Source organism: Oculina patagonica, chromosome 8, assembly GCF_052425735.1.
Source record: "Oculina patagonica isolate OP01 chromosome 8, crgOcupat, whole genome shotgun sequence".
Classification (NCBI taxonomy): domain Eukaryota; kingdom Metazoa; phylum Cnidaria; class Anthozoa; order Scleractinia; family Oculinidae; genus Oculina; species Oculina patagonica.
Window position 1 is genome coordinate 5,994,368 of NC_135765.1, and position 19,169 is coordinate 6,013,536.

Below are 19,169 nucleotides of genomic sequence, written 5' to 3' on the forward strand. Positions count from 1 at the left end.
GCTTTTTGTCAGTGAGCTTGCTACAGATCTGTCATCACCTGACATTGAAGGAATTTATGAGTCACAGGTATGAACTTACCTTATGTCCGATATAAGGTTTTAATATGTCTGGAATAATGTTTATCAAGCTTCTTATTGCTCACTTTTAAGGCTCATCACCCTGTGCTATCCCACCATCATGTCCAATCCCAGAAGTTTCTCTCTTTTCGTCTGTTGATATGGTTCCAGGAAATTCTTGACTGTGTGACATTTTAATAGGGTTTCTTCGAATTTGAATTAACCCTGACTCTTGACTTTCAACATAACTTGTTTACTCAGACATTATCTTGCTTTCTACTTTTGACCTTTAGTTTACTGTCAACCTCAACTCTCGATATTTGAAGTTGACTTTCAACTTTTGACTTTCATCATTGACTTTTGACCTTGATATTTGGCATTTCCTTTTGACCTTTACTCTTAATATTTGTCCTTGATTTGACTTTTGACCTTAACTCTGGATATCTGACTTTAACTTTTGACTTTTAACTTTTAATGCTTTTTTTTATTAAGATTTGACCTTGATTTGGCTTTTGACCTTAACTCCTTACATTTGAGTTTGACTTTTGACCCAAACATTAAAAATTTTTACCATAAATTTTAGCCCTTTTGACATTTAAGTTAACATTTGACCTTGACTCTTGGAATTTTACTTTCACTTTTTGTGTTACACAACTTTAACATAACCATGTCAAGTGTGATAATATCCACTGTTTGTTGCTTTTGTGGTCACACACCTTGGTAGTAACATTGTATATTTTGTTTTGATATTTTTTAACTTTAAGGTTCCACTGTCTATGAGAGCAATAATCAAACTTGGTTGTGTTTGTAAAGTGAATAAGATCTTTGCAAAGCTTTTTAATGGAAAGGTTAGTACTGATATTTTAAATTTCCTAATTTTAATTGTATTTACAAGGAAGGCCATTTTCCTATTAAATATTGTCCTTGTTGAAGCTCTTATATTAATTATGCAACTTTTAGGATTTGGACACTTTTGATCTGGACCAGCTGGACTTCAAGACTCTTGCAGAGTGTTCCTACATGGAGAATGTGAATGTGAAGAGAATGTATTTTTACCACAGCTCCTCGTAAGTTTTTCTTTATGTAGTGTTTTCTTGTCTCACAGTTGATTGTTTTGGCTACATGCAGACTTTACTATAAATCACTCAGGAATGGTTGTGGGAGTAATAAGATTTGATGATTAGCCAAAGGAATACTTGCAAAAGAAGTTATAGTTTGCTGGCATGCTGCTCAGATGACTGCATGCCAGCTTAGTCTTTTAATAAATTATTAAGGCATTCTCTTCCTCTTCGATTCCAAGGGAGCACAAAGTACATGTAAGGACCTGGGAGCTGGTTGCATGCTGGCCAGAGAATGCATTTCTGCTTTCTGACACTTGTGACATCATTAAGTTTTCACCAAATTGCATGGGTGGGAAGGGAGCTCTTATGTGTTTACACATATTTACTTGTTTTTTCCTGTATCCCACGCAGAGATAATCGTGTTATACTGGCTATCTTCATCCCAGCTTCTCGCAAGGTACGGTTCATCTTGTATACACATAAGAAAGGCCCGAAATAATTAGTGCAATTGAAGCTTTTTTCTGAACTTCTGTTCTTAAAAAAAAAAACATGCATATGGAATTCTAAATTCTTACCCTCATGTCTTGCACATTGCCTCTGCAGGCCTCTGTGTTTGTCATAGATGCAGTAAGAAATAACCAAATGCCCAACCTGTCATCCCTGTATCAAGCAGAAAGAACAGCAAGGTATATATCTACAGGGGTCTCTTTTGTAATATAGAAAGATCTTGATATTGATGTGTTAGATAGTTTTTTTGGGGGGTGGGGGGGGGGAAATAGTCATTGTTAAAAAAATATGTGGTCAATAGTATTGAGAAGAAAGCCTGATGCTAACCTATCTGACCAGTCTAGCCTAGCCTGTCTGACCCATCTGACTTGTCCAACCTGTTAGACCCATTTGGCCAGTCCAACCCAGTCTGGCTGACCCACCCGAGCAGCTCAACCTGTTAGACCTGTCTGATGCATCTGTCCAGTCCAACTTTCTGTCCTATTTGACAGTTCCAACCTGCCAGACCCATTTAACCTGTCTGACCTTTCAAACCTGTGTGACCAGTCCAACCAAACCTATCTGTTCCATTTGACCAGTCCAACCTGTTGGAGCCATTTGACCAGTCTTACTTATAGGAAATTAACACTCCTTAAAATAACGCGAATTAAAATTTTCTTAGTTACTATCTGACCTGTTTGACATTTCCAACCTCTCATACTCATCTGACCAGTCCAACCTGTTAGACCCGTTTGACCCATCTAGTTTGACATATAGTATTGAGAAAGAAAACCTGGGATCCATGCAAATGTAGTTTGTTGCCCTTCGATGCTGACCTATCTGACCAGTCCAACCTAGATATCTAACCAATTTGACCAGTCCAACTCGCCAAACATTTTTGACCAGTCTAACCTATTACATCCACCTGACCAGTCCAACCTAGCCTGTCTGACTGATTTGGCATGTCTGACCCAACTGACCTATCCGACCCATTTGACAGTTCCACCCTGTCAGACCCGTTTGATCTGTGAGCGATTTTAACCAGCCTTGCTGTCTTAACTCGTTTGTTTGGTCTGTATATAATGTGTCTGTGTGATATACAGCTTGCTACAACATGGTTGCAGCTGGGAGGAGGATTGTCGGTCTTCAAATTTGTCATACTTAACTCCATGTTATCTCTTACAGAGTTGAGAGGGATGGAGATGAAGGTTTTCTCCCACCAGAGAATTTTACATTTGATGTCAGAGTTGATACTGATTCTAGACAGGTATAAAAAATTACATGCTGACAAAATCAAGAATGTGTATTATGTTATTGACATTATAAAACCAGAGTTATTAATAAGTTTCCGGGGTTGTTATTTTCTTAACTGAGTTTAAAGTAGTTGTATTCAACATGTAAATTTTTACAGACCTACAGAGCTATTCAAAGATTCCTCATGAACTACAAAGAAGAGAAGCGAGGACCTACAATGATCATGGTGCAGTCTCCTTGGGGTAAAACTCATGTTTTTGCCTTTTATGTACTTACTGCTTCAACTATTTTAGATTTCAGTTTTAATTTAAGATCTCAGTGTGTCTTTCAACATTAATTTCTCCCAGGAGAGCCCTTTAAAAGATCTCGTTTTTCCATGATCAACGGCTGATAATAAAATTACTTTTGCCTTGTTTCTATTTTTCTTCTTTAGATCTTAGTCACCTAACATCATCTATCCCTGGGCTCCAAGAGTTCCCTCTTGTGTGTCTACCATACAGTGACAGGTAAGAACATAATAGAAAATTTTTTTTTTTCCGAAATTCACTTCTGTTTACTTGTTGTGGTGTTGTAACTAGCGTAGTGGGGGGGTTTAAACACAGATTGTATTGGTGGTAAATTTATTAGCCAGGCTTAAAGCAGCTGAAAAGTGGCATTCATCCTGTGGCCTAGGCCCTAAGCATGATCTCTTTTTTTTTTTTTTTGGGGGGGGGGGGGGTCGAGCCCTGATGTTGTTTACCACAAGTTGAATTTGCTTGACGTGCACTGTGTCTGTCTCCTCTTTTTCCTGGGGCCACCTCCCATTATTAGTGTACCAGGTATCTAAGGCATCCCCTTCTATTCAAAAGAGCTAGGCTAAAATTGACTTTAAACAATGCCTTTCATGTTAATTGGTATGGTAGGAATGGAGGTCCAATGGTTTGTGCACTGGACTCTCCATTGGGTGGTCTGGGTTTGAGCCCAGATCAGGGCACTGCATTGTGTTCTTGGGCAAAACACTTTACTAACACAGTGCCTCTGTCTACCCAGATGTATAAATGGGTACTGTTAAATTTAATGCTTGGGCATAGCCCTGTGATGGACTAACATCCCATCCAGTGGCCATGGGTAGGGTAAAAATACATCCTAGTTGCTTCATGCTACCGAAACCTGGATAAGCACTGTCCTGATGGGCCACTAGCTATAGGCCCGTATGCAGACTATGTTAATTGTTACCAACTACAGGTGCATATAAACATTACCATGACCTCTATACTCTCACAAAAATTAACCAGGTGGACAATATTTTTATTATTATTATTTACCTTGCAGCAATGCTCAGCATAATGTTCTTAACTGGCAGCGTCATGCTGCCAGAAGGATGATCCATCATTACCTTGAAGTGGACATGTTCTTCCAGGTGGGCATAAAATATAAGATGTAGAGTTAGCATGCACAATTTTGTAATCACCCACGATTTTTTTCTTCATAGGACAAACCTTTGAACTTTTAAGCTTGTATACACCCTTTTAATAAGTCGAAGGGCCATTTTGAATTTTTATTTTTCCGCGAATGACGTCATAAATAAAATATTCAAAATGACACCTCGGCTTATTACAATGGTAGATACTTCATTTTAATACGTCGAGGCGCAGATGAATATTTCATTAACAACGTCATTCGCGGAAAGTTAAATATTCAAAATGGTGTTTCGACTTATTAAAATGGTGTATAAGGTCACAAATATTAATATTTAGAAATATACTTACAGTCATTATAGAGAGTTTTCAGCATTGTTTTGTTTAATAACAGTTATAAGTAAAAGCTTTGTCAGAGAAGGGTGTAAATCCATCAATTTACACAATTCTTTCTGTGAGGCCCTGATGTAATGAATTCATTTCAATCTTCCCACTAGACGCAGCTGGAACTAGCACAATACTTTCATGTTCCAGTGGGGAACGTCCTGTCAGATCCCACCTTGTTTGCCGCGGACGTTTTTTATGCTCGCCACCTTCAGAAGCACAATCACTTGCTGTGGATGTCGCCAACTGATAGACCTGATCTGGGCGGCAAGGAAGATGATGATAACAGGTCTGTTGATTTACTAAATGAAGAAATGTGTAGTAACAGAAAATATCCATACCCATCCCTTGGAAATTCCAAGGGGGTGGGACGTCTCAATTTTTAAAGGAAAGTATTGGGCTTAACTGGAATTTCCAGAGGGGTGCGGGGATTCAAACCATAAATAGTTATGGATATTTTCTGGAACAACACAATGTCACTTGGCAGTTGAAAAGTAAGTTCCAGTTTCTGTTCCTCTTTCTCAATACGAATGATTTTCATAGGACCTTGAAATGATTATGTGTGAACACAAACAAAAGTAAAGCTGAACTCAATGAAGCAATTTGATTGGTTTAGCAAATAGTGGGAAAGTTAAACATGCACTGCATTAGGTTGGTTTAGCAAACACACAAAGCAAAGGGAACAGATTGCTAGTAGGTGTTCTCTTTGAAGACTCACTTTTCAGCATTCTGATAGGTCAAATGAGGTTTTCTTTACATTAGGGAAATTTTTAGCAGAGTAAGGCACAAAGCTTGTTTTAATCCTTTCAATTATTGGTAGAAACAAATCACGAACACTCAGGAAAACAGATCTCTAGATCATATGAAAATCACTTTAACTACCAGTATCATGATTCAAAAACTGCTTTCTCAACACACATTTATTATACTCCAGGTAATGTGATGTAGCAAGGTTATTAAACATGTAGCTAGTAAACAATATTTATTTAAATCCTAATAAACAATTGTTTTTTTGTCTTCTCAAACAATAGACTCAGTGTAGTGACAGAAGAGGGAGGGAACATCGAGGTCAACAACCCTGGCTGTTACCCTACAGTGTGCATTGAGCTCTCAATTGACTGTTTTGCAGTCAATACTGTGTTACAGGTAAGGGCAAAGGTGTACACTGGGAATACAGAGGCCTCTTAAAATGTTCTAATTTAAACTTCTCTTCAATATTCAAGTCTGTTTATATCAACAAGCATAGCTTTTCAAGTCAGAAGTCCACATCTATCCATTTCCACAATAAAAACTCTTTTAAATAATGTTTTTTTTTTTTCAATTTTCAAACTATATTTACAGTCAGCACACATCAATGACTTTGAGGGAGGTTCTGTTGCAGGAGTCAGCTTCGACAGTATGCCGCAGGTAAGAACTATACGTTAATAACAGTAATTGACAATAATTTCACCACACACCTTGTGAAGCTTCAAATACAATGTAACCCTGATACAATGCTGGTGGCCTGATAGTCAGCAAGTTGGACTGTAGATCAAGCAGTCCGGGTTTGAACACTTGTCACAGTTCGTGTGTTGTATACTTTAGCAAGACACCTTTCTGCCATATAATTTAGTGTCTTTTTCCAATTGGGACTTTAAAACTAATGTTGCCAGTGAATTGTTGAAACAACCTGGCAGTGAAAATACTAAGGGGTTAATCTGTGATAGTATTGTTTTTTTTTGTCTTTAATTAAAAAAAGGAACAAATTTTTACACTTTTTTGGAATTTTAGGCATCCTTAGAAGAGTTGGTCCAGGGAGGACCAAGTGTGGCATCAGGTTTGACCACTTATGATGAAGCCGCCCTGTGTTCTAGTGCCTTTAGGTGATGAAATTTGAGACCTATTTTGTTGACTGTGTCAATAATTACTGTATTGTCCCTCTAATGTAATCTAGTTTAGAAAAGTATCACAAGTTAATCCACCTATAGCTGGATGGACTGATATGAGCTGGTCCTGAAAAGGCCTCCTGCCCTTCTCCTGCTCCTCCCCCTCCCCCCACACACATCAGCTATTCATGATGCCTTCCAAGGGGGTTTCTGATGTTGCTTTGTCGCTCATTTCCAACCTACCTGTCGCCTATTTCACTAATTTGCTAAGGGAAACATTGTCGCTGTCGCAAATATATACCCTTTCAGTGCTAGTGTCAGTCAGCAGTCAGTGCTCTAGAACAATATTGTCCCTACATTTTTAGCTATTTTGGAGCAATGTCACCTGTGGCCAAACCCCTTGGAAGGCCTCATTCATTTGGCCTGTGCTAGAACGACATTTATGGGTGATATTTATGTGGTAGCCTAATGGTTAGTGCAATGGACTCTGGATTAAGTGGTCTGAGTTCTTACCGTGCCTCACCACCCAGGGCCAGGTTGTTCCAAGGGTGGACAATGCTATCCACTGGATAAATCGCTGTCCAGTGGATACATGTAAGTGTTACCCAAACATACTATGCTATCCACTGGAAAGTGATTTATTCGGTGGGTAGTGTTATCCACCCTTTGAACAACTGGGTCCAGGAGTATAAATGGTATGGGCAAATTGCCAGTGCAACTTGAAAAAAATGCTGGGGACTTGAAGTGGTGCTCCTAGTCACTTCCTGCTTTGAAAACTGCTGTTAAGCGCTGGCCTCGTAATCTACCTAGACTTGAATGTATAATAAAGGTACTGTTTCTGTTGTAGAATCCTTAAAGGCATGGTTCACAGTTGGTTACATGAAGTGTCCACCTATGAGAACCTGAATGCAGACGCACAGTTGATGCATTTTTACAGGTATAAAAAAATATTAAAAAAAATGACACAAAACTACGTCAAATATGTGACATGTATAATCATCAATGATAAAAACTCTTTTAAAAGATATTAAACAACACCCACACCAAAACACAATAGCTAACTATCAATGATTTCTGTAACAAGTAATTTCCCACGAAATTGACTGGGAAAATTGTTTCTTTACACTTTTTTACTATATTTTCTGGTATTATATGAATCTCCATTGGGAGGTGCAGTGGCCTAATGGTTAGTACACTGGACTCTGGGTTGAACGGTCAGAGTTTGAGCCCTGGCCACAGTCATTGTGTTGTGTTCTTGGGCAAAACACTTAACTCTCACAGTGTCCCTCTCCTCTTTAAATATAATGCTGGGGATAACCCTGCGATGGACTAGCATCCCATCCAGGGGTAGTAGAAATACTCCTAGTCGCTTCATGCTACTGAAATTGGAATAAACTCTGTCAAGATGGGTCACTTGGCCCAATGCAAACATTACCGTTTTTATGACTATCCGTTGCATCTTACTGCTTGTTGTTGTAGTTTCCTTGCAAGCGGTCTTACATCATCAGACAGGCTAAAAAATTGACAAGACAATTTACAATTGATTTCTTTGTTAGTTGTTCAGCTTTTTAACTTATACCTGTAGGTGGCTGTCATCTCCATCAGCGCTTCTTTATGATCCAGCTCTTTGTAGAATGGTGCAGCGTATGATGAAGAAGCTTTACATGCAGGTATGCTGTTTAATCTCAAGTTATCCTTTCTCTCTCAAATAAGCTACCAAATCCCTTATAAAAAGCCACTGAGGGTCACGAGACCAGTCTTGATTCCTCTCTATTTAACCAGTCCTTCTGTATTATTATGAGGGCCCTGAAGGGGTAAAATGGGAACTGGGATTTGGGAAAATGGGATTTGGCTCACTGGGACTGGGGATCACAAACAAATGAGCAATAGAACTGGGACTGGGATTTGGAAAAATCTGGGAAACAGTAGGCTGGGAAATGGGATTTTATACCCCCCCCCCTCTTTAGGACCCCCTATTATCCCACCAATCTTGAGTTAACTTTCTAATATCCGCTCCCACTCTCTCCCCTCCCCCCCCCCTCACTAATAACCCATCTCATTTTATTTAGTCCACTCGATAATGGCCACTGCCAGCTTTCCGTACCACCCACTAATAATCCTTTAGGTCACTCTCTAAGAACCCAAATCCCTGTTATGATCCTTGCTTCTGTTACACCTTCTTGTTTCTCTTCCCTATTTAACCACTTCTCTAGCACCCCTCCCCTCCCAAACTATCCTCCACTAATATCAATCCCCTTCCATCAAGGCCCCTCTCTGGTAAAGACTGGTTTACAAACTATGATTTGTCAGCCCAATTTGTTCCAAGCAAATTTACAGGCTGCGACTCGTCGGCCTGATTTTCTTTGCCTTATTTGAATTGCGAGGATGGAAATTGGCCCGATTTCTGTGGCACTACAACAGATTTTTAACTGCACACTCATTTTTCTATCATACCATATCTGGGCCAAATCGGGCCAAAAAATAGTACCATGTAAACCAGCCATAACCCTTTTCCTTTTACACACATCTCATAACCAGTAACAGTATTCTAAAACATTAATATTTTGTCTTTAAGCTTGTGGCAGAATTCAAACGTCTTGGCTCCACAATTGTGTTTGCAAGTCTTAGCAAGATTATCATTTGCACCAAGAAGAGAAGGTAAAATTAACGCGTTTCTGTTTTTGCATTTTATTCTGTAACATGTCACCTAATGAATGTCATTTTTTTGTCTTTCACAGTGTATCTGACGCCAAGGCATATGTGGACTTCATTCTTAACAGTATACGCAGAAAGGACTTGTTTCATAGCATTGAGATTAAACCTGAATCATGCTGGGAGTATCTTATGTGGATGGACCAGGTAACATACAGCGTCTTAAGCTGTGGCCAAATGGTAGTGCATGCCGCAAGTTGAAATTGCATGCAGACTTGGCCAAATTTACTTGCAAGTGCACACAAGTTGTCAAAAAAGCAATTTCAATGCTACTGCGTGTGTTGCACTTCAGTATTTGAAGTAAACAGCAAGACTACTTCTTGTTTACTTATGTCGGGTGGCCAAACAGTAATAAAACGACTTGCATTGACTTGCGTGAAAATTTGATCATGACCAAAGCAAATGCAAGTCAACACAAGTGCATGCAAATCCTGGCCAAACAGTGTCGAAAGTTGACGCAAGTTAATAACTTGCATCTCCATTTGGCCAAGCCTTTAAAGAGTTGGTTCCTTTCTTTGTTTTTGCAGGCAGTTCTTGTACAAAAATTCATGATAGTTCAATAATTTATTGTCTAGCTGCTGTAGGAGGGGACAAGGGGGAGGAGGTGGGAGGCATAAGAAGAGGGCAACATTTTAAAAGACAGGGCCTTAGTAAAACAAGTTAAGGCTTGTGTTAGGCTAGACAATTTTTTAAAGTAATTTAATGTTTTTTTTTAAATGCAGTAATATGTTGGTTTGTTTTTCCAGGCAAACCATGGTGGTGTGCGAGGCAAGCTCCCTCAAGATGATGAAGAGGAGGTCATGGAAGGTACAGCAGATCTTGAGAACAGCAGTGATGAATTGGTAGCTACCCAGGATGATGAGGTAGACCATAACTTACAGTACATAGTAATATTGTTTTCTTTGTGTGTGGATTTTGTTGACTTATTAATTCAGGATGGATCACCTTGTATTAGTATAGAAGCTTTTCTTTCTGTAGCAGGGAAAATAATATAAACCCAACAGGCCATGGCTTAATGTTTATCTTGTTGTTACATGTAGGATAATTTGTTTGGCTTGGATTGATACAAAAATGTATTCGAGTGGCCCAAGTTGTGCAGACATTTATATAGAGCATGTCTTCTCCACAGTTGTAGCTGCATGTCGTGGTGTCAACATCACAAATTAACCTTACTGGTCTCCATACATTTCTTATACTACTAGTTGGGAGAACATGATGATGTATCCATCCTTTAAGCCCTGATGTCAACATACAAAATCTCCTTACCCGTCTCCATAAATTTCTTACAAACTTATTGAGAGAATGTGTTTAAGTATAGATTTGATTCCTTCTCCAGCCTAACGTGGAAATGAACTGGAACATGAAGAAGTACCTCCCTACTGCTGCTTCTTGTCAGAACTATTTTCAGGTATTATTTGTTTATATGGAGCAGCACATTTGTGTCAGTCTGTCTCTGAGCTTTCAGAGACAAAAACAGGATTAAAAGATGGGGTACAGTAAGTCTGGGCTTTCATTGGTGGTGGTGGGGGGGGGGGGTATTATTGTAAGATTTTTTTTGTTGGAGGTAAATGACTATGTTTTGGCTGATGTGCAATTCAGTAGCATGCCTTAATTAACCAAATTTTTTTTCAATGTGTGTCATCATGTACTTACTTGTTCTAACTTGCATAGAACTTGTACGAGTTGAACTAGGGCTCTTCATCATGTAATGTATATGTTGTGGCTCAATTTTACTCTTGGTACAATTTGGTATTTTCCCTAGTTCTGGTGTGTGGTAACATAATTTATGATTAATGAATATAAAACAGAAAATGCCAGATTGTACCAAGTGTAAAATTAAACCGCAACATATATATCTAACATTGGCTGTTTTATTTTTTGTAGATTGTCATTGCTAGTCACATTCACGCAATGTACACCCATTCCTTGGAAGAAAGACGACGCATTGAGCCTGGAAATACACCTGTCAAGAAAAGAACAAGCTCCCAGTCACAGGTGTGGCACCAAGCTCAAAACATAAATTCTTTTTACTTAATTGCTATTACAGTACATTGCGTAAGCCGATTTCCCCTTGTGATTTTTTTTTTTAACTTTTTAAAAATTTTCTTGTGACCCTTTATAGAAGGAGGTATCATCTTCTGAGAGTTCATTTATTGCAATTATTTCTTGTTGATCATCTATGTCCAAGGGGGAAAGGCACAAATAGATCTCTGAATCCATGTAAAGCACCAACCCTTCAGGCCAGACCACAATCACCAGGGAAAGTCCCCTTCTCTTTCCAAACAGTGATTTGGGTTCTTTAACATCCCCTACTAAACCATGGCAGAGACAATGCACAAGACAGGACCTACAGTTTATCTCCCTTATCTGAGAAGACTAGAATGTCTAACCAATTGCAGATGTCATTGCCAAGGGAGCACATTCTCAATTATTTTAAGACCCTGAGTGTTGGTCCAGTCTGGGGCTCAAACCCTTGACCTCCCGCACGACAGTCCTGCACTCTACCAACTGAGCTACCCGGTCAGCGGTTGTCCTCTTGTAGAAGTTGTCTCCTTATGGGGGTATCCCCTGACAAAGAGTTCTTCTCTTACCAATTTTCCCTTATAAATGTAAAATGTCCCCTTTTAATTATATGGAAGTAAGCCCTTATAAGAGATATCCCCTTGTGAAAGGTGTCCTCTTTATATGAGTTACTCACTTATGGGAAGTGTTCTAAAGTAAAGATTTAAGTCACATGACTAACTCAATCTGCACTGTTCAACAGAGAGTTGCAGAAACATCAGCCACACCCAGCCTTGTGACATTTGCTCAAGAGAGGATTTCAGGAGAGCTGACACAAACTCTTTTTACGTAAGTATCACATGAATATGTTGTAGGTCATATTGATTTACAGGTTTAATCCGTTTTAACCAGGCAGGTACAAAAGTAGAACTGGCTCAACTCGGACCGCCAGTCTGGGTCTGATCAACTTGGATGGACTTCGACTCTCAGAAATAGGCTTAATCAAATAAGCTTTGCAGCGTTTCTCTGTGCCGTTCACCCACCAATTTGTTTTTTAGTGCAGGTTCCTCTAGGAACTAGTGTCAGTTTCTCTCGGATCAGCCTACAAACTCAAGGTTGTGTTACACGTTCCATTGATCTATATCAATCATAATATGATTGATATAGTGTGGGTTTTTATCATAGACCCAGCTGAATGCAAGCAATGTAAACACCTTTGATTGTCACAGGAAAGTAATATTATAGTTTTCAATGTTATTATAATTTCTTTTTGTAGTGTAACACAGAAGATACAACACACTTTGTCAGGAGACCGATCTTCGAACACAGACCCTAGTGCAGAGTTCCCACTTCTGCCAGGCTCTCATCTTCCTCTGAACAACCCAGCCTTGGAATTTGTGAAGTTCATTTGTAAGGTAATGCTGGATGTAATAAACATTGATGGAAAATTCTTCAACCCATTCTTTTTTAATGTCATCTACTGAATATTTGAACATTATTTTTATGAAATTTGAACATTTTATGAACATTTGAACATTTTATAAAATTTACGCACTATAAATGTTATTATTATTATATTGAATTAACAAGAGAATCCTTGATAAGCATACCTTACCAATAATTAGGTTGCGACAGAACTCAGACTGGATCAACTCGTATCACTGATTTGAATAAGAATAGCAGCCTTTTAAGAATGAGGAAATACACAATCAACGATCTGAGTTGATTCAGCTTTCCCGCTGTTTTTATGTCTTTATATATGTAGGCATTCTTTTAAGAAACAGTAATTTTGAGAAACATGTAACTTTAAAAAACACTGATTCAAAGATCTCTCAGAGAAAAAAGTAAGAGGCTTTGCTCTGCACCAGTATTTACAGTACTGTTTTTAGTGCAGAATGCACTATTGTGATGGTTTGTTGGGGCTGTCGTCCGCTAAACCCCTAAAGCGCTATGGTGTAAACTTTAATAGTCAATTAATTAATTAATATCAATTAATTAATTATTTCTTGTGAAGGGGGTGGGGGTGGGGAGCACCTGACCGTACCCCTAGGTAAAACCTAGAGCACATCTACGTTACTTTCATATGAAGATCTCAAACGTATATATTTGTTTCAGAAAACCCTTTGCTCTCCTTGTGGTACTACTCAACGTAATTTACACCAAACGCATGCGCAGATTAGTCTACGTTGTTTTCTGGAACTATCATGAACATCGCTTGTATTGCGTGTTTGCGGTAGGCTTCCTGCAGACTTCTTGGCGCCAAGTAAAAACCGCAAATTAATTAAATTAGATTTTGAGACTTTCACATCGCTTTCGTAATTAGGTATGCAAAAACTTGCACCGGGATTTTCGGCGTGAACACCTGATAACCAGGATACAAATATCCTAGCTGTACTGCGTTTTAAAAAACCTGTCGAAAAAGATGTTTTTTGATTAGATTTGTTTCTTTAGTTTTTGAGAATCGTCTTTCGTGCAGTCTAAACCGTAACTTAATTAAATTAAACAAATGTCATCGATGCCGCCGTAAAACAAACAAAAAACAAAAGTTTCATGTTATCGCATTTTCAAGGAAGACAAAAGTATTTTGTTACAAACGAACAAAAGTGTCGTGATACGTTTGCAAAGATTAGCGTAAGGAACACCTGGGAAAGAATACAAGTAGCCTGTGAACAGTTTTTCCGAAAGTAAAATAAAGCAAATAAACACGAACATATATAAAAAATCATACTTTCAATTGTTCCATATTGCATTCTGCACTTACCAAATCATCGAGATTTTTTTTGTTTACTATTCATTATTAATTTGTTATTATAATTGTTTATTTAGGTATTGTCACTAGACTCCAACACACAGCATCAAGTGAACAAGCTAAGGTAATGAAACTCCATTTGCCATATTATGCTTTTAAGGTTTCCATAGAATGCAAAACAGTTGTTTTTTATCTCTTAAATCTCTTCGCAAAGGTGCAAAAGCTCGAAGACCGCTCACATTCAAGAAAAATTCAACTGTTTTGCAGTCTAAGGTTTCCAAGATTGCTGAAACTGACTGAGTCAAGAACAATGCTGAAAATCCTTTACTACAATAGCGCCAAATAAACAATCTTATGTTACTACAGGGGTAGATCAGAGTTTATACTGTTATTCATAGCAGGCAAAATTTCTCAAAAAGGGTGAGTGAAAACCAAAACTGCAGCTACTTTCCCCACAAGATTGTAAAGTGTAAAATCATTCAATTAACATGTTCCTTTATTTTTGTTCTCCTACAGACGAGACTTGCTAAGACTCCTTGGTATTGGAGAATTTTCCTCAGAAGCAACATTTAGGGATCCTTGCTCCTCCTTGGTGCTTCCAGAGGTATGGTACCCTGACCATTCAGTTTCCTTTCAATGTTAATGTCACCCTTAACTACCAGATAGTGGCATCAGTTGAGAGCTTCAAAATTTTATTTTTTATGAACTTGCAAGAGGTCAGGTGTTCCTTGGGGCATGTTCGTTTGGGATCAATCTGGAAAAAGAATAATTGAAATAATGTGAGTAAGGATTCGTTTGGCTGCTCTACCTATTCTGGAATACTTGGATTTCCATGGAGCAGAATAGCTGGAATTTTTTCTGTAATATATTCTTATTCCAGAATAATATTACCCAAACAAACACGCCCTTGGTCTTCCTTTTCCCTCCGTCCATGCTGTAAGGGCAACTGTGTTCAGAATGCTTCTAATTATTGCTTGACATTATATTCTCAACAGGTTATTTGTCTGTCCTGTAACTCATGCCGTGACCTTGACTTATGCAGGGATCCATTTATAACTCCAGCAGAAGGAAACAATCCGTATGTAAAAACTGCAATTTTTGGTCTATTTGATACATGCCAGCATGAATGTGTACATTTGGGTACAGATAATATTGTATCTCCTGATGTGTAGATTAAACTTCTTATAGGATTGCATAGACTCAAACTTTTTCACTCTCTGATTGGCTACTTAACTGCCAGGAATCAAGTACTTAAGGGTGCAGCAACCCCTGGGGTAAAGGAGTTGGGAACTCTGTGGGAAGTGAGAAGTGGGATTCCCAAGCTGGCGAGATCTGGGAGAAATTAGTGAAAACTTTGTAACATTCGGGGTTTGTACAGTTCATGGAAAACCTGGAAAGTCATGGAGTTTTAGAATTTCATTTTCCAGGCCTGGAAAGCCATGGAATTTGAGTGTGGGCCATGGAAAGTCATGGAATTTCAAAAGCTCAAAAGAGTATGAACCTGGAACATTGTATGAAAGGATACAAGAAAGCTGTAAGGTGATTCCCTCTGAACTCCCCCCCCCCCCCCCAAAAAAAAAAGGAAAAAAGAAATGGCAATTATGCAACAGATTGCTCAAATAGTTTTTCTCACTATTTTTTTTTACAGTGCATGTTGCAGATGTGCCAATTTAGAATGCGGCAGTGGGTATGACATGGACTTCATTGAGAGTCAGTTGATTGACATGGTGCAGAAGCAATCAATGGCATTTGTTCTTCAGGATCTGAAATGTATCAAATGCCGTGGAGTAAGTATTCTGACTTGTGCTTGCTACCAATGTTACAAAAGATAACAAGGCATCATTCTGCTCATAAGATGGCATATAGAGAACACAAGTGGCATGCAAAGGTTCTTTCAGTCCTTCAGGGGAGTGGAATGATGTGCCATGATCTTTATCATCTGGAGAATAGACAGAAACTGAGAGTTTATTCCTTTTATGAAATTGCTACAGTGGATACAAAAGAAATGGGGCAAGGTTAGCTCCCATCATGTCTGTTCTTTATACTCTGATCAAGAATAGAATTTGCTCATGTCCACTTTATAGTTAAGAACATTACCTGGGAAATTCTGGCGGAGCGATATTTTTATAACTTTGGTAAGAGCTTAACTTAACTGTCAGCCTGAGTGTAGATACATTTTATTTTGTTTTATTTTACTGCACTTTAAACCGAAATCATGCAAACTCTGTAATGTAAATCTCGAACAATGGTTGCCTTTTCCGCTGCTGTCAATCATCTTAGCAGATCTTTCGGGAAACAGAAGTTTGCTTCAGCGGGTTTAGAGGTCATGCCTGTTGGTTTTGATTGGTAGATGTTCATCCATTTTTCTTGTTTCTTTCTTTTTTCAAGGCTTGTTGATTGTGAAATTGTGATTAACAGCAGCAATGCAATCAGTTGGGTAGTCTGCATGATTTTGACAAGTGCAGTAGCATGTTTTTGCTCAGTTACTATTTTTTTCAATTACAGGTGAAGGCTACTAACATGTCAAGATACTGTACATGTGCTGGCAACTTCGCTTACACTGTATCCATTGTTGACTTCTGTGACAAGTTGAAGACATTCAGAAATGTTGCCAGGTATGCTTTAAACAATATTTTAACATTCTACAGCATAAATGGGCTTGGTAAGGCTGCAAATACCGACAGATTTTTGCCTGATGTGTAATGGCACCAAAAATTTCAGCAGTGTAAACAGCAGGCTGAAGTCTGTGGCTATGTTTGCAGGCCAGAGTTTGGTTTGTAAGAGAAATATTATATCAGGGTTCGTACTGATCCTGGAAAGTCCTGGAAAAAAGACTACCGGCCCTGGATAGTTCTGGTAATCTGTTAAACTCAAGTAACAACTAAATTCTCAGAACTAACATTATAGGAAATGTATGGCAGACAGTAAGGATAGATAATATTGAGAAAGTCCTGGAATAGTACTGGGAAATTGTTTGTAAATAAGCGTACGAACCCTGTTTATCCATGAATACAGTATGTAAGGATTTCTGCATGTGTCCTGTTCCAGTTTATTGCTTGATACCTATGCCAATTTTGTTCAATTCTGACTTTTCTTTCAGGCATTACAAGTTGTCACTTCTGGAAGAAACTGTCAACTGGATTATGCAGCAAAATCCTCATATTTCATAATGACAAGCAGAATTATAAGATAATTTATTGAACACCCAAGTCTCATTGGATTTAATTCATTTGTTTATTCATGCAAGGCTTTCAGTGTAAGAATTGAGGATGTTCCAGAAAATGAAATCTGTGACTTTTGTGATATCACAAGCTAAGACACTAACACCTGCACAAAACGAGAATGTGTTGGAAAAAGGACTAGCCTCCCACGCAGTCGTTCGTTCACCCCTAAGAACAACTGCGTGGGAGGCTAAAAAAGGACAGGCCTTCATTAGCAGAGGCTCTATTAATGACAAATTAGAGACGCTACACAGATCTCTGGTGTTACGTGACCAGAGTTAAGGGTTTTTTTGGAAAGAAGCTCAGATGTTTCACTACAGGGAACAAAACAAGTTCCTCTTGGAAAGAGGAATAAAGTAAATAAATTGTACTTTTTTCTGAAAATTGTAACATGATCAGGAACTGATAAATAAGTGCAAGTCGTGGTACAGTACAGATGTGACTTGAATAATATTGATATCTGTGTAAATAATTTAAAGCAAAGCAACATTGCCATTTCTCTGATAATAATAAAATGCTGCTAATGCTGTGTTCAAGCTGTCATGGTAGTTGATGTGAATTCAAGTGACCCATCACACCATAGCTTACCCCGCTAACTGTAGCATTAGGTGACTACCTTATTATAGGGAATTAACGCTTGTGTTAATTAAGGTATTTGAAATTAACGCGACTTAAATTAACGCGAATCGAAGGAAATATTACTTCCCAATAAATGAAATTAACCCGAAGGAGAGGGCAACATTTCGAAATGAAGGAAATTAACGCGGCGTACACAAAGAAAAACACTTCTTGAGACAACAGGAACAAGTTTATTTCAACACTAGGTGTAAAATCCGAGACGGAAACAATGTTTGTGGTACTAAACCTAAACGTATGGGTTGAGCGAAGAAATCTGACCGTTTCGAGCATCCACCCTGAAGAAATAATGGTTTTTCCCAGGAGATTAGAACGTCTGGACTGTATCGAAAAATGGGGCCAAAATAATGAAAATTAAGGTCGCGGAAATTAACGCTCCACTTAATTAACGGCGCGGAAATTAACGTTAACAAAAATTAACATGTTAATTTCATGAAGCGTTAATTTCCTATAATAAGGTAGTTAAATGGGATGCTAGTTTATTGCAGGGTGACCCCAAGCAAAAATCTTAGGATTTTTGTGATACTCTTAAAAATGGACACTGACAAAAATTTTAAGAGTCTTTATGGTTTGGGAGATGCTGTCTCAAAATAAGAGACGTTTGTATGGATTTTGAACCAAGGTCCAAAACTTGGTCTCTGTTCATCCTAAAAGCATCAAACTTGGACAAATGACCAATCTCACTGTGATCTTTCACATGGTGTTGAGATTACTGATTGCTTAAAGGGACTATGTCAGGAAGATTTCGCAGATTTTTTGTCTAAACTGTTCTGAAATGAGTGGAAGGCAAGTTAATCTTTAAAAAACAATTTCTTTGAACATCTAAAGGAAGATATAACCTTAATTTGTGGATAGAAATCATTTAAGGCTACAAATATCTATTTTTTGACGACGTGCGGAAACAATTTGAAAACGTTTGCCTAACGTTTTCAAATTGCAATCCGTTTCCATCTGCGCCATCCCCAGCCAATAATGCTACTTAACAGTTTCAGTGCTCTAATATAGCAATTTTTAATAAAAATGGACTATTATTTTTAGGTTTCATGCGACACAAATATAAATTTTGGCTGTTCAAAAATCTGTTAAAATCCGTGACATAGTCCCTTTAAAATTTGAAACTCGCCCCAGTTCCCTTCACAACTTGGGAATGGCCAATACATGTGGGTGAAGGGAGGCACTATCATATGAGAGTTAAGTGTCTTGTCCAAGAACACAACACAATGACCCCAGCCAGGGCCCAACCCAGATTGCTCGAATAGGAATCCAGCACACTAACGACCAGTCCACAGCGTCTAATGGAAAATAGTACAATAGCAAAATACATAAAACTGGAGTGGAAGGAATTC

At 38.4% G+C, this 19,169-nt stretch overlaps 1 protein-coding gene across 1 annotated transcript in view; it reads left to right on the forward strand.

The window, feature by feature from the left end:
• The window catches only part of LOC144663361 (DNA polymerase epsilon catalytic subunit A-like), a 53,666-nt gene extending 35,945 nt beyond the window's left edge, over window positions 1-17,721 (forward strand). The window contains exons 39-66 of the mRNA XM_078524270.1: window positions 13-67; window positions 822-905; window positions 1,018-1,124; window positions 1,530-1,575; window positions 1,722-1,804; window positions 2,790-2,871; window positions 3,016-3,100; window positions 3,292-3,364; window positions 4,170-4,257; window positions 4,753-4,928; window positions 5,671-5,785; window positions 5,981-6,046; window positions 6,410-6,501; window positions 7,352-7,441; window positions 8,090-8,174; window positions 9,080-9,162; window positions 9,243-9,363; window positions 9,963-10,079; window positions 10,553-10,624; window positions 11,101-11,211; window positions 11,981-12,066; window positions 12,494-12,632; window positions 14,044-14,090; window positions 14,483-14,570; window positions 14,962-15,044; window positions 15,615-15,753; window positions 16,472-16,581; window positions 17,067-17,721. Coding sequence (XP_078380396.1) covers window positions 13-67; window positions 822-905; window positions 1,018-1,124; window positions 1,530-1,575; window positions 1,722-1,804; window positions 2,790-2,871; window positions 3,016-3,100; window positions 3,292-3,364; window positions 4,170-4,257; window positions 4,753-4,928; window positions 5,671-5,785; window positions 5,981-6,046; window positions 6,410-6,501; window positions 7,352-7,441; window positions 8,090-8,174; window positions 9,080-9,162; window positions 9,243-9,363; window positions 9,963-10,079; window positions 10,553-10,624; window positions 11,101-11,211; window positions 11,981-12,066; window positions 12,494-12,632; window positions 14,044-14,090; window positions 14,483-14,570; window positions 14,962-15,044; window positions 15,615-15,753; window positions 16,472-16,581; window positions 17,067-17,136 — 2,593 coding nt within the window. The 3' untranslated portion in view covers window positions 17,137-17,721. The remainder of the gene's footprint in view (window positions 1-12; window positions 68-821; window positions 906-1,017; window positions 1,125-1,529; window positions 1,576-1,721; window positions 1,805-2,789; window positions 2,872-3,015; window positions 3,101-3,291; window positions 3,365-4,169; window positions 4,258-4,752; window positions 4,929-5,670; window positions 5,786-5,980; window positions 6,047-6,409; window positions 6,502-7,351; window positions 7,442-8,089; window positions 8,175-9,079; window positions 9,163-9,242; window positions 9,364-9,962; window positions 10,080-10,552; window positions 10,625-11,100; window positions 11,212-11,980; window positions 12,067-12,493; window positions 12,633-14,043; window positions 14,091-14,482; window positions 14,571-14,961; window positions 15,045-15,614; window positions 15,754-16,471; window positions 16,582-17,066) is intronic.
• Window positions 17,722-19,169: the final 1,448 nt, after the last annotated feature.